The sequence below is a fragment of the Heterodontus francisci genome, chromosome 49 (assembly GCF_036365525.1).
Source record: "Heterodontus francisci isolate sHetFra1 chromosome 49, sHetFra1.hap1, whole genome shotgun sequence".
Taxonomy (NCBI): domain Eukaryota; kingdom Metazoa; phylum Chordata; class Chondrichthyes; order Heterodontiformes; family Heterodontidae; genus Heterodontus; species Heterodontus francisci.
This window is the reverse complement of record NC_090419.1, coordinates 10,435,264-10,447,779: the sequence shown is the minus strand read 5'-3', so window position 1 is coordinate 10,447,779 and position 12,516 is coordinate 10,435,264. Positions and strand designations below refer to the sequence as shown.

At 54.8% G+C, this 12,516-nt stretch overlaps 1 protein-coding gene across 1 annotated transcript in view; it reads left to right on the top strand.

The window, feature by feature from the left end:
* LOC137358244 (voltage-dependent L-type calcium channel subunit alpha-1D-like) overlaps positions 1–12,516 on the top strand; it is a 170,443-nt gene that overhangs the window by 121,625 nt on the left and 36,302 nt on the right. Inside the window, exons 35-39 of the mRNA XM_068024140.1 lie at positions 301–392; positions 840–999; positions 4,291–4,418; positions 8,973–9,069; positions 9,650–9,752. Coding sequence (XP_067880241.1) covers positions 301–392; positions 840–999; positions 4,291–4,418; positions 8,973–9,069; positions 9,650–9,752 — 580 coding nt within the window. The remainder of the gene's footprint in view (positions 1–300; positions 393–839; positions 1,000–4,290; positions 4,419–8,972; positions 9,070–9,649; positions 9,753–12,516) is intronic.

Genomic DNA, 12,516 nt, shown 5'->3' with positions numbered 1-12,516 from the left:
CGCACTGTCGGAGGGTCAGTACTGAGGGAGTGCCGCACTGTCGGAGGGTCAGTACTGAGGGAGCACCGCACTGTCGGAGGGTCAGTACTGAGGGAGCGCCGCACTGTCGGAGGGTCAGTACCGAGGGAGTGCCGCGCTGTCGGAGGGTCAGTACTGATGGAGCATCACACTGTCTGAGCTGGACAGACAATAAAACAGTAAGGAGAAGGCGGTCGGGTTGTAATTCCAGCAGGATGGTCTGTAGGCTCATTGTCCGCAGCTTCTTGACAGTGACTGTAGCCTCTCCCCTGCTCTCCGCAGACCTTCGGGAAGATTGCAATGCAGGACAACACAGAGATCAACATGAACAACAACTTTCAAACCTTCCCTCAGGCTGTGCTCCTGCTTTTCAGGTATTGAGGGACGTTGGAGGGTTGGCAGGGGAACCCGGACACCCCTTGGTGTTCCGGGCTGGGAAGCTAGGGAGCTGTCACCCGGTACCCTGAGTCAGGTTGCCAGCACAAGTGAAGGAGCTGGGAGACGGACAACCTGGGCCCCATATCACCACCAATGGTGGGAGGCTGGTATCAGAGCGTGACATGTTTACATAGACATTTCCCATTCTAAATGGGGAGGTGGTAGGTAATCTATATGGCTTTAACTCCGTCTCTCTCCACCGCCCTGACTGGCTTCGTGGCCCGATTTTAAACCCTGGACTGAGAGCTCTATCACTCAGTAGGACCAGACTACAGTGCCACTGGTGGTGGGAGGCTATAATTACACCGTGACCTGTTTACATGGGATTATTCCATTGTGAACCCTGACAGGGCTCTAACTCTTCTTGTGCTTGGCCTGGGCAGGTGTGCAACTGGAGAGGCCTGGCAGGAGATCATGCTGGCCAGCCTGCCGGGTAAAAGGTGCGATCCAGAGTCTGACTATGGCCCAGGAGAGGAGTACACGTGCGGGAGTAATTTTGCGATTGTCTACTTTATCAGCTTCTTTATGCTGTGTGCATTCTTGGTAAGCGAAGGACTCCTCAAGCAGGTCTCGTCCATCTTGTGATGGTTTTCCAATCATGTTGTCATGTTCCAGTATCCTCTCCTTTCACTAAACAGGTAGTAGGGTCACACTCTCACCTTTGAATCAGTAGAATTAGAATTAGAACATTACAGCGCAGTACAGACCCTTCGGCCCTCGATGTTGTGCCGACCTGTGAAACCATCTGACCTACACTATTCCATTTTCATCCATATGTCTATCCAATGACTACTTAAATGCCCTTAAAGTTGGCGAGTCTACTACTGTTGCAGGCAGGGCGTTCCACGCCCCTACTACTCTCTGAGTAAAGAAACTACCTCTGACATCTGTCCTCTATCTATCACCCCTCAACTTAAAGCTATGTCCCCTTGTGTTTGCCATCATCATCCGAGGAAAAAGACTCTCACTATCCACCCTATCTAACCCTCTGATTATCTTATATGTCTCTATTAAGTCACCTCTCCTCCTCCTTCTCTCCAACGAAAACAACCTCACGTCCCTCAGCCTTTCCTCATAAGACCTTCCCTCCATACCAGGCAACATCCTAGTAAATCTCCTCTGCACCCTTTCCAAAGCTTCCACATCCTTCCTATAATGCGGTGACCAGAACTGCACGCAATACTCCAGGTGCGGTCTCACCAGAGTTTTGTACAGCTGCAGCATGACCTCGTGGCTCCGAAACTCGATCCCCCTACTAATAAAAGCTAACACACCATATGCCTTCTTAACAGCCCTATTAACCTGGGTAGCAACCTTCAGGGATTTATGCACCTGGACACCAAGATCTCTCTGTTCATCTACACTACCAAGAATCTTCCCATTAGCCCAGTACTCTGCATTGCTGTTACTCCTTCCAAAGTGAATCACCTCACACTTTTCCGCATTAAACTCCATTTGCCATCTCTCAGCCCAGCTCTGCAGCCTATCTATGTCTCTCTGTACCCGACAACATCCTTCGGCACTATCCACAACTCCACCGACCTTAGTGTCATCTGCAAATTTACTAACCCACCCTTCTACACCCTCTTCCAGGTCATTTATAAAAATGACAAACAGCAGTGGCCCCAAAACAGATCCTTGCGGTACACCACTAGTAACTAAACTCCAGGATGAACATTTGCCATCAGCCACCACCCTCTGTCTTCTTTCAGCTAGCCAATTTCTGATCCAAAGCTCTAAATCACCTTCAACCCCATACTTCCGTATTTTCTGCAATAGCCTACCGTGGGGAACCTTATCAAACGCCTTACTGAAATCCATATACACCACATCCACTGCTTTACCCTCATCCACCTGTTTGGTCACCTTCTCGAAAAACTCAATAAGGTTTGTGAGGCACGACCTACCCTTCACAAAACCGTGCTGACTATCGCTAATGAACTTATTCTTTTCAAGATGATTATAAATCCTGTCTCTTATAACCTTTTCCAACATTTTACCCACAACCGAAGTAAGGCTCACAGGTCTAAAATTACCAGGGCTGTCTCTACTCCCCTTCTTGAACAAGGGGACAACATTTGCTATCCTCCAGTCTTCCGGCACTATTCCTGTCGACAATGACGACATAAAGATCAAGGACAAAGGCTCTGCAATCTCCTCCCTGGCTTCCCAGAGAATCCTAGGATAAATCCCATCTGGCCCAGGGGACTCATCTATTTTCACACTTTCCAAAATTGATAACACCTCCTCCTTGTGAACCTCAATCCCATCTAGCCTAGTAGTCTGAATCTCAGTATTCTCCTCGACAACATTTTCTTTCTCTACTGTAAATACTGACGCAAAATATTCATTTAACGCTTCCCCTATCTCCTGTCGGAGGGTCAGTACCGAGGGAGCGCCGCACTGTCGGAGGGTCAGTACTGAGGGAGTGCCGCACTGTCGGAGGGTCAGTACGGAGGGAGCGCCGCACTGTCGGAGGGTCAGTACCGAGGGAGCGCCGCACTGTCCGAGGGTCAGTACTGAGGGAGCAACGCACTGTCGGAGGGTCAGTACTGAGGGAGTGCCGCACTGTCGGAGGGTCAGTACTGAGGGAGTGCCGCACTGTCGGAGGGTCAGTACTGAGGGAGTGCCGCACTGTCGGAGGGTCAGTACTGAGGGAGTGCCGCACTGTCGGAGGGTCAGTACTGAGGGAGTGCCGCACTGTCGGAGGGTCAGTACCGAGGGAGCGCCGCACTGTCGGAGAGTCAGTACCGAGGGAGCGCCGCACTGTCGGAGGGTCAGTACCGAGGGAGCGCCGCACTGTCAGAGGGTCAGTACCGAGGGAGTGCCGCACTGTCGGAGGGTCAGTACGGAGGGAGCGCCGCACTGTCGGAGGGTCAGTATTGAGGGAGCGCCGCACTGTCGGAGGGTCTGTATTGAGGGAGCGCCGCACTGTCGGAGGGTCAGTACTGAGGGAGCGCCACACTGTCGGAGGGTCAGTACTGAGGGAGAGACGCACTGTCGGAGGGTCAGTACTGAGGGAGAGACGCACTGTCGGAGGGTCAGTACTGAGGGAGAGACGCACTGTCGGAGGTGCGTCTTTTGGGATGAGACGTTAAACCCAAGGCCCCCCCCCTCTCTCAGGTGGTTATAAAATAGCCCTTGGACACTATTGGAAGAAATGTGTGTGGGGGTTGGGTTGTAGTTCTCCCCGGTGTCATGGGCCCCATATTTATCCCTCGACCAACATTACTGAAAAGCAGATTATCCACTCATTTATCACATTGCTATTTATGGGACCTTGCTGTGCTCAAATTGACTGCCGCATTTCCTGCATTACAACAGTGACTTCGAGTCAACGTCCTCAATCGGCTGTGTAGAGCTTTGGGATGTGGGACTCGAAACCCCCAAGCTTCTGACTGGGAGGTGAGAGTGCTGGACTGGCGCATGGTATGAATGGAGTGATGGGTTCAGGGTTTGGTCAAGCCGTCTCTGGATCTTTGGGACTGGGTGGGTCGGGGACAGACTTGTGTCCCGTGCCCCAGCAGGGCTCCCTGAGCCCATGCTCCAACTGCCTGGGGGGAGCTTCCCTTCCCGAGGCTGTGTCTAAGACAAGGCCCCAGGCCTCCCGGGTTCCCACTGAGCGAGTTGTTAACCCCTCCTTGATTGGCCTAAACTCTCCAGGGATGAAAGGCCAATCGCCAGGACACTGCATGAAGGGGAGTGGGGCGCAGGGGTTACAGAACTCACCAGTATTCTTATCTAGTTATAAAACTATTGGAAATAGAGAGGGAAGGAGGGGCTGTTTCCGCCCTCGACAATTCACGCTCTGCTTGGTTTCTCCCTGTCTCGCAGATTATTAACTTGTTCGTGGCTGTCATTATGGACAACTTTGACTACCTGACACGCGATTGGTCCATCCTGGGTCCGCATCACTTGGATGAGTTTAAGAGGATCTGGTCGGAATATGACCCCGAAGCAAAGTAAGATCCCACAAAGACCCGGGGTTGGGAGAACGGGCCGTTGCAGGTTCGCGCAGTGCCTGTCCCCTATTCAACACGAGTCAGAGCACCAAATGGCCAGCAGATGTTCAGTCACTCAGTCACTGTTCCACTGCAGGTAAAGTGGAGGGACCACACAGCAAGATCCCACAGACTGCAAATCAGATCGATTTGCCCGTTCAATCTCTTTCATTGATGATGCTTCGGGGCGGAACATTGGGCCTCAGGGCTCCTGAATCTCTTTGCTCTCTGGGTCGTAGTTTTGTGTTCCCGCTTCAGAGATACGAGCCCCAGAATCCTGGACCGACACTGCCCCCAGTATCAGTACTGAGGGAGCACCGCATTGTTGGAGGGTTAGTACGAAGGGAGCTCCGCACTGTCGGAGGGTCAGTACTGAGGGAGCACCGCATTGTCAGAGGATCAGTACTGAGGGAGCACCACACTGTCGGAGGGTCAGTACTGAGGGAGTGCCGCACTGTCAGAGGTTCAGTACTGAGGGAGTGCCGCACTGTCGGAGGGTCAGTACTGAGGGAGCACCGCACCGTCGGAGGGACAGTACTGAGAGAGCACCGCACTGTCGGAGGGACAGTACTGAGGGAGTGCCGCATTGTCGGAGGGTCAGTACTGAGGAAGCACCGCATTGTCGGAGGGTCAGTACTGAGGGAGCACCGCATTGTCGGAGGGTCAGTACTGAGGGAGCACCGCACTGTCGGAGGGTCAGTACTGAGGGAGTGCCGCACTGTCGGAGGGTCAGTACTGAGGGAACACCGCACTGTCGGAGGTTCAGTACTGAGGGAGCACTGCACTGTCGGAGGGTCAGTACTGAGGGAGTGCCGCACTGTGGGAGGGTCAGTACTGAGGTAGCACCGCACTGTCGGAGGGTCAGTACTGAGGGAGTGCCGCACTGTCGGAGGGTCAGTACTGAGGGAGCACCGCATTGTCGGAGGGTCAGTACTGAGGGAGCACCGCACTGTCGGAGGGTCAGTACTGAGGGAGAGCCGCACTGTCGGAGGGTCAGTACTGAGGGAACACCGCACTGTCGGAGGTTCAGTACTGAGGGAGCACTGCACTGTCGGAGGGTCAGTACTGAGGGAGTGCCGCACTGTGGGAGGGTCAGTACTGAGGTAGCACCGCACTGTCGGAGGGTCAGTACTGAGGGAGTGCCGCACTGTCGGAGGGTCAGTACTGAGGGAGCACCGCATTGTCGGAGGGTCAGTACTGAGGGAGCACCGCACTGTCGGAGGGTCAGTACTGAGGGAGCACCGCACTGTCGGAGGGTCAGTACTGAGGGAGCGCCGCACTGTCGGAGGGTCAGTACTGAGGGAGCACCGCACTGTCGGAGGGTCAGTACTGAGGGTGTGCCGCACTGTTGGAGGGTCAGTACTGAGGGTGTGCCGCACTGTCAGAGGGTCAGTACTGAGGGAGCGCCGCGCTGTTGGAGGGTCAGTACTGAGGGAGCGCCGCGCTGTTGGAGGGTCAGTACTGAGGGAGTGCCGCACTCTCGGAGGGTCAGTACAGAGGGAGCACCGCACTGTCGGAGGGTCAGTACTGAGGAACGCCGCACTGTCGGAGGGTCAGTACTGAGGGAGTGCCGCACTGTCGGAGGGTCAGTACTGAGGAACGCCGCACTGTCGGAGGGTCAGTACTGAGGGAGTGCCGCACTGTCGGAGGGTCAGTACTGAGGAACGCCGCACTGTCGGAGGGTCAGTACTGAGGGAGTGCCGCACTCTCGGAGGGTCAGTACTGAGGGAGCACCGCACTGTCGGAGGGTCAGTACTGAGGAACGCCGCACTGTCGGAGGGTCAGTACTGAGGGAATGCCGCACTGTCGGAGGGTCAGTACTGAGGAACGCCGCACTGTCGGAGGGTCAGTACTGAGGGAGTGCCGCACTGTCGGAGGGTCAGTACTGAGGGAGTGCCGCACTGTCGGAGGGTCAGTACTGAGGGAGCTCTGCACTCTCGGAGGGTCAGTACTGAGGGAGCGCCGCGCTGTTGGAGGGTCAGTACTGAGGGAGCTCCGCACTCTCGGAGGGTCAGTACTGAGAGAGCACCGCACTGTCGGAGGGTCAGTACTGAGGGAGCGCCGCACTGTCGGAGGGTCAGTACTGAGAGAGCACCGCACTGTCGGAGGGTCAGTACTGAGGGAGCACCGCACTGTCGGAGGGTCAGTACTGAGGGAGCACCGCACTGTCGGAGGGTCAGTACTGAGGGAGTGCCTCACTGTCGAAGGGTCAGGACTGAGGGAGTGCCGCACTGTCGGAGGGTCAGTACTGAGGGAGAGCCGCACTGTCGGAGGGTCAGTACTGAGGGAGTGCCGCACTGTCGGAGGGTCAGTACTGAGGGAGTGCCGCACTGTCGGAGGGTCAGTACTGAGGAACGCCGCACTGTCGGAGGGTCAGTACTGAGGGAGTGCCGCACTGTCGGAGGGTCAGTACTGAGGGAGTGCCGCACTCTCGGAGGGTCAGTACAGAGGGAGCACCGCACTGTCGGAGGGTCAGTACTGAGGAACGCCGCACTGTCGGAGGGTCAGTACTGAGGGAGTGCCGCACTGTCGGAGGGTCAGTACTGAGGGAGCGCCGCGCTGTTGGAGGGTCAGTACTGAGGGAGTGCCGCACTCTCGGAGGGTCAGTACAGAGGGAGCACCGCACTGTCGGAGGGTCAGTACTGAGGAACGCCGCACTGTCGGAGGGTCAGTACTGAGGGAGTGCCGCACTCTCGGAGGGTCAGTACAGAGGGAGCACCGCACTGTCGGAGGGTCAGTACTGAGGAACGCCGCACTGTCGGAGGGTCAGTACTGAGGGAGTGCCGCGCTGTTGGAGGGTCAGTACTGAGGGAGTGCCGCACTCTCGGAGGGTCAGTACTGAGGAACGCCGCACTGTCGGAGGGTCAGTACTGAGGGAGTGCCGCACTGTCGGAGGGTCAGTACTGAGGAACGCCGCACTGTCGGAGGGTCAGTACTGAGGGAGTGCCGCACTGTCGGAGGGTCAGTACTGAGGAACGCCGCACTGTCGGAGGGTCAGTACTGAGGGAGAGCCGCACTGTCGGAGGGTCAGTACTGAGGGAGTGCCGCACTGTCGGAGGGTCAGTACTGAGGAACGCCGCACTGTCGGAGGGTCAGTACTGAGGGAGTGCCGCACTGTCGGAGGGTCAGTACTGAGGAACGCCGCACTGTCGGAGGGTCAGTACTGAGGGAGAGCCGCACTGTCGGAGGGTCAGTACTGAGGGAGTGCCGCACTGTCGGAGGGTCAGTACTGAGGAACGCCGCACTGTCGGAGGGTCAGTACTGAGGGAGCACCGCACTGTCGGAGGGTCAGTACTGAGGGAGTGCCACACTGTCGGAGGGTCAGTACTGAGGAACGCCGCACTGTCAGAGGTTCAGTACTGAGGGAGTGCCGCACTGTCGGAGGGTCAGTACTGAGGAACGCCGCACTGTCGGAGGGTCAGTACAGAGGGAGCACCGCACTGTCAGAGGTTCAGTACTGAGGGAGTGCCGCACTGTCGGAGGGTCAGTACTGAGGAACGCCGCACTGTCGGAGGGTCAGTACTGAGAGAGGTTGAGACATTAAACCTGTGGCCCCCGTCTGCCATCTCAAGTGGATGTAAAAGGTTCCACGGCCACTATTGGAAGAAGAGTGGGAGGTCGGTGGGTGCGGGGGGAGGGGGGAGTTCTCCCCTGTGTCCTAGGGCCGACATTTATCACTCAGCCAACATCTCTAAAACAGATCATCTGGGCCATTGCTGTTTGTGGGATCTTGCTATGCGCAGATTATCTGCCGTGTTTCTGACATTACAACAGTGACCTCACTTCAATGAAACTCTTTCATTGTCTGAAGCTTTGGGTCATCCTGAAAGGAGCTGGAGAGCAATGTGATTCTGTCTTTTTGTCTTGCTCGTGTCGGCCTTGGGTGTTCATTCGGGTTTTCCAACACCATGGCAACATTTCTCAGAATTGAAGAACAATACAGCACAGAAGGAGGCCATTTGACCCATCTTGCCTGTGCTATCCAAAGCTCTTTTAGTTACTATTGAATCTGCTTCCACCGCCCTTTCAGGCAGCGCGTTCCAGATCACAAAACTCACTACGTCGAAAACATTCTCCTCCTCTCCCCCTCTCGTTCTTTTCCCGATTATCTTCAATCCGTGTCCCTCTGGTTACCGACCCTCCTGCCACTGGAAACAGTTTCTCTTCATTTACTCCCATCAAAACCCTAAATCTCCCCTTAACCTTCTCTGCTCTCAGGAGAACAATCCCAGCTTCTCCCAGTCTCTCCGCATCAACTGAAGTCCCTCATCCCTGGGACCATTCTAGTAAATCTCCCTCCGCACTCTCACTAAGCCCTCGACATCCTCCCTGAAGTGCGAGTCCCGGAGCTGGACACAATCCCCAAGCTGTGTTTTATAATGGTTTTGTGTAACCTCCTTGCTTTTGCAGACAGTCTCGATTTCTGACGCCCAGGACCCTGTACGCATTTTTACAGCTTTGTCAGCTCCGTGTGCAGACTCTCCGATTTCACTTCTCCGATCTCTCTCACTGCAGGGGACGGATCAAACATCTGGACGTGGTCACTCTGCTCCGTCGAATCCAACCACCGTTAGGGTTTGGGAAGCTATGCCCACACAGAGTGGCCTGCAAGGTAAATGGGAGGGCACATGTCGGAGGCAGGAAATCAGCCAGAGTTCCTGCTGTCCATCTCTGGAATGGATGAGTGAGTGAGTATGAGAGTGTGTTCCGAGCAAATTTGTTGGGCAAGACCAAGATCAGGCTCCAACGTTATGCCTCTCAGAGTCAAACAGCCCAGTGGAGATCTGAGCTCGAACGCCCTCCCGATGGGGTCTGAGCAGGGCTCAGTACAGTAGTAAGGCCAATAACACACCACTTGGAGGTGAGACCGACAGAGTTGCACCACATTTGCCCCACTCACAGAAACGACACCCACTCTGACATTGGAGTCAGGCAACAGATACAGAAAGAGGCCGTTTGGCCCATCGGACCTCTGCTGGCAGGTCAAAGGTTGCTGGCCGAGGAGCAGGTCGAAAAGTGGGTGCCCAGTCTGAGGGACAAAATGGTGTGAATGTCGAACAGGTTTCTGGGAGGTGGGAGAGTGGGGAAGCAGTGCCAAAACCTGCTGGTAGACCGTGGCGTTCCCTTTAGCTTCACACGCTGGCTATCCCGTGCGGTCCGTGTTGATGCGTGGCTTTTCTTTGGCGGTGTAGAGGCTGGTGGCCATGAACATGCCTTTGAACAGTGACGGCACCGTCTCATTCAACGCAACCTTGTTCGCCCTGGTCAGAACCGCACTGAAGATTAAAACTGAAGGTAGGCCTCATCCATCCCTACAACCCTCCCTATCTCTGTAACCTCATCCATCCCTACAACCCTCCCCATCTCTGTAACCTCATCCATCCCTACAACCCTCCCCATCGCTGTAACCTCATCCATCCCTACAACCCTCCCCATCTCTGTAACCTCATCCATCCCTACAACCCTCCCTATCTCTGTAACCTCATCCATCCCTACAACCCTCCCCATCTCTGTAACCTCATCCATCCTTACAACCCTCCCTATCTCTGTAACCTCATCCATCCCTACAACCCTCCCCATCTCTGTAACCTCATCCATCCCTACAACCCTCCCTATCTCTGTAACCTCATCCATCCCTACAACCCTCCCTATCTCTGTAACCTCATCCATCCCTACAACCCTCCCTATCTCTGTAACCTCATCCATCCCTACAACCCTCCCTATCTCTGTAACCTCATCCATCCCTACAACCCTCCCCATCTCTGTAACCTCATCCATCCCTACAACCCTCCCCATCTCTGTAACCTCATCCATCCCTACAACCCTCCCTATCTCTGTAACCTCATCCATCCCTACAACCCTCCCTATCTCTGTAACCTCATCCATCCCTACAACCCTCCCCATCTCTGTAACCTCATCCATCCCTACAACCCTCCCTATCTCTGTAACCTCATCCATCCCTACAACCCTCCCTATCTCTGTAACCTCATCCATCCCTACAACCCTCCCTATCTCTGTAACCTCATCCATCCCTACAACCCTCCCTATCTCTGTAACCTCATCCATCCCTACAACCCTCCCTATCTCTGTAACCTCATCCATCCCTACAACCCTCCCTATCTCTGTAACCTCATCCATCCCTACAACCCTCCCTATCTCTGGAACCTCATCCATCCCTACAACCCTCCCTATCTCTGTAACCTCATCCATCCCTACAACCCTCCCTATCTCTGTAACCTCATCCATCCCTACAACCCTCCCTATCTCTGTAACCTCATCCATCCCTACAACCCTCCCTATCTCTGTAACCTCATCCATCCCTACAACCCTCCCTATCTCTGTAACCTCATCCATCCCTACAACCCTCCCTATCTCTGTAACCTCCTCCATCCCTACAACCCTCCCTATCTCTGTAACCTCATCCATCCCTACAACCCTCCCTATCTCTGTAACCTCATCCAGCCACTACAACCCTCCCTATCTCTGTAACCTCATCCAGCCACTACAACCCTCCCTATCTCTGTAACCTCATCCATCCCTACAACCCTCCCTATCTCTGTAACCTCCTCCATCCCTACAACCCTCCCTATCTCTGTAACCTCATCCATCCCTACAACCCTCCCTATCTCTGTAACCTCCTCCATCCCTACAACCCTCCCTATCTCTGTAACCTCATCCATCCCTACAACCCTCTCTATCTCTGTAACCTCCTCCATCCCTACAACCCTCTCTATCTCTGTAACCTCCTCCATCCCTACAACCCTCCCTATCTCTGTAACCTCCTCCATCCCTACAACCCTCCCTATCTCTGTAACCTCCTGCATCCCTAGAACCCTCCCTATCTCTGTAACCTCCTGCATCCCGACAACCCTCCCTATCTCTGGAACCTCATCCATCCCTACAACTCTCCCTATCTCTGTAGCCTCCTCCAGCCCCTACAACTCTCCCTATCTCTGTAGCCTCCTCCAGCCCCTACAACTCTCCCTATCTCTGTAGCCTCCTCCATCCCGACAACCTCTCCCTATCTCTGTAACCTCCTCCAGCCCCTACAACCCTCCCTATCTCTGTAACCTCCTCCAGCCCCTACAACCCTCCCTATCTCTGTAACCTCATCCATCCCTACAACCCTCCCTATCTCTGGAACCTCATCCATCCCCACAATCCGCCCTATCTCTGCAACCTCCTCCATCCCCACAACCCTCCCTATCTCTGCAACCTCCTCCATCCCTACAACCATCCCTATCTCTGCAACCTCATCCATCCCTACAACCCTCCCTATCTCTGTAACCTCATCCATCCCTACAACCCTCCCTATCTCTGTAACCTCCTCCATCCCTACAACCCTCCCTATCTCTGTAACCTCCTCCATCCCTGCAACCCTCCCTATCTCTGTAACCTCCTCCATCCCTAGAACCCTCCCTATCTCTGTAACCTCCTCCATCCCTACAACCCTCCCTATCTCTGGAACCTCCTCCATCCCTACAACCCTCCCTATCTCTGGAACCTCCTCCATCCCGACAACACTCCCTATCTCTGTAACCTCCTCCATCCCTACAACCCTCCCCATCTCTGTAACCTCCATCCCTACAACCCTCCCCATCTCTGTAACCTCCTGCATCCCGACAACCCTCCCCATCTCTGTAACCTCATCCATCCCTACAACTCTCCCTATCTCTGTAACCTCATCCAGCCCCTACAACCCTCCCTATCTCTGTAACCTCCTCCAGCCCCTACAACTCTCCCTATCTCTGTAGCCTCCTCCAGCCCCTACAACTCTCCCTATCTCTGTAGCCTCCTCCATCCCGACAACCTCTCCCTATCTCTGTAACCTCCTCCAGCCCCTACAACCCTCCCTATCTCTGTAACCTCCTCCAGCCCCTACAACCCTCCCTATCTCTGTAACCTCATCCATCCCTACAACCCTCCCTATCTCTGGAACCTCATCCATCCCCACAATCCGCCCTATCTCTGCAACCTCCTCCATCCCCACAACCCTCCCTATCTCTCTAACCTCCTCCATCCCTACAACCCTCCCTATCTCTGTAACCTCCTCCATCCC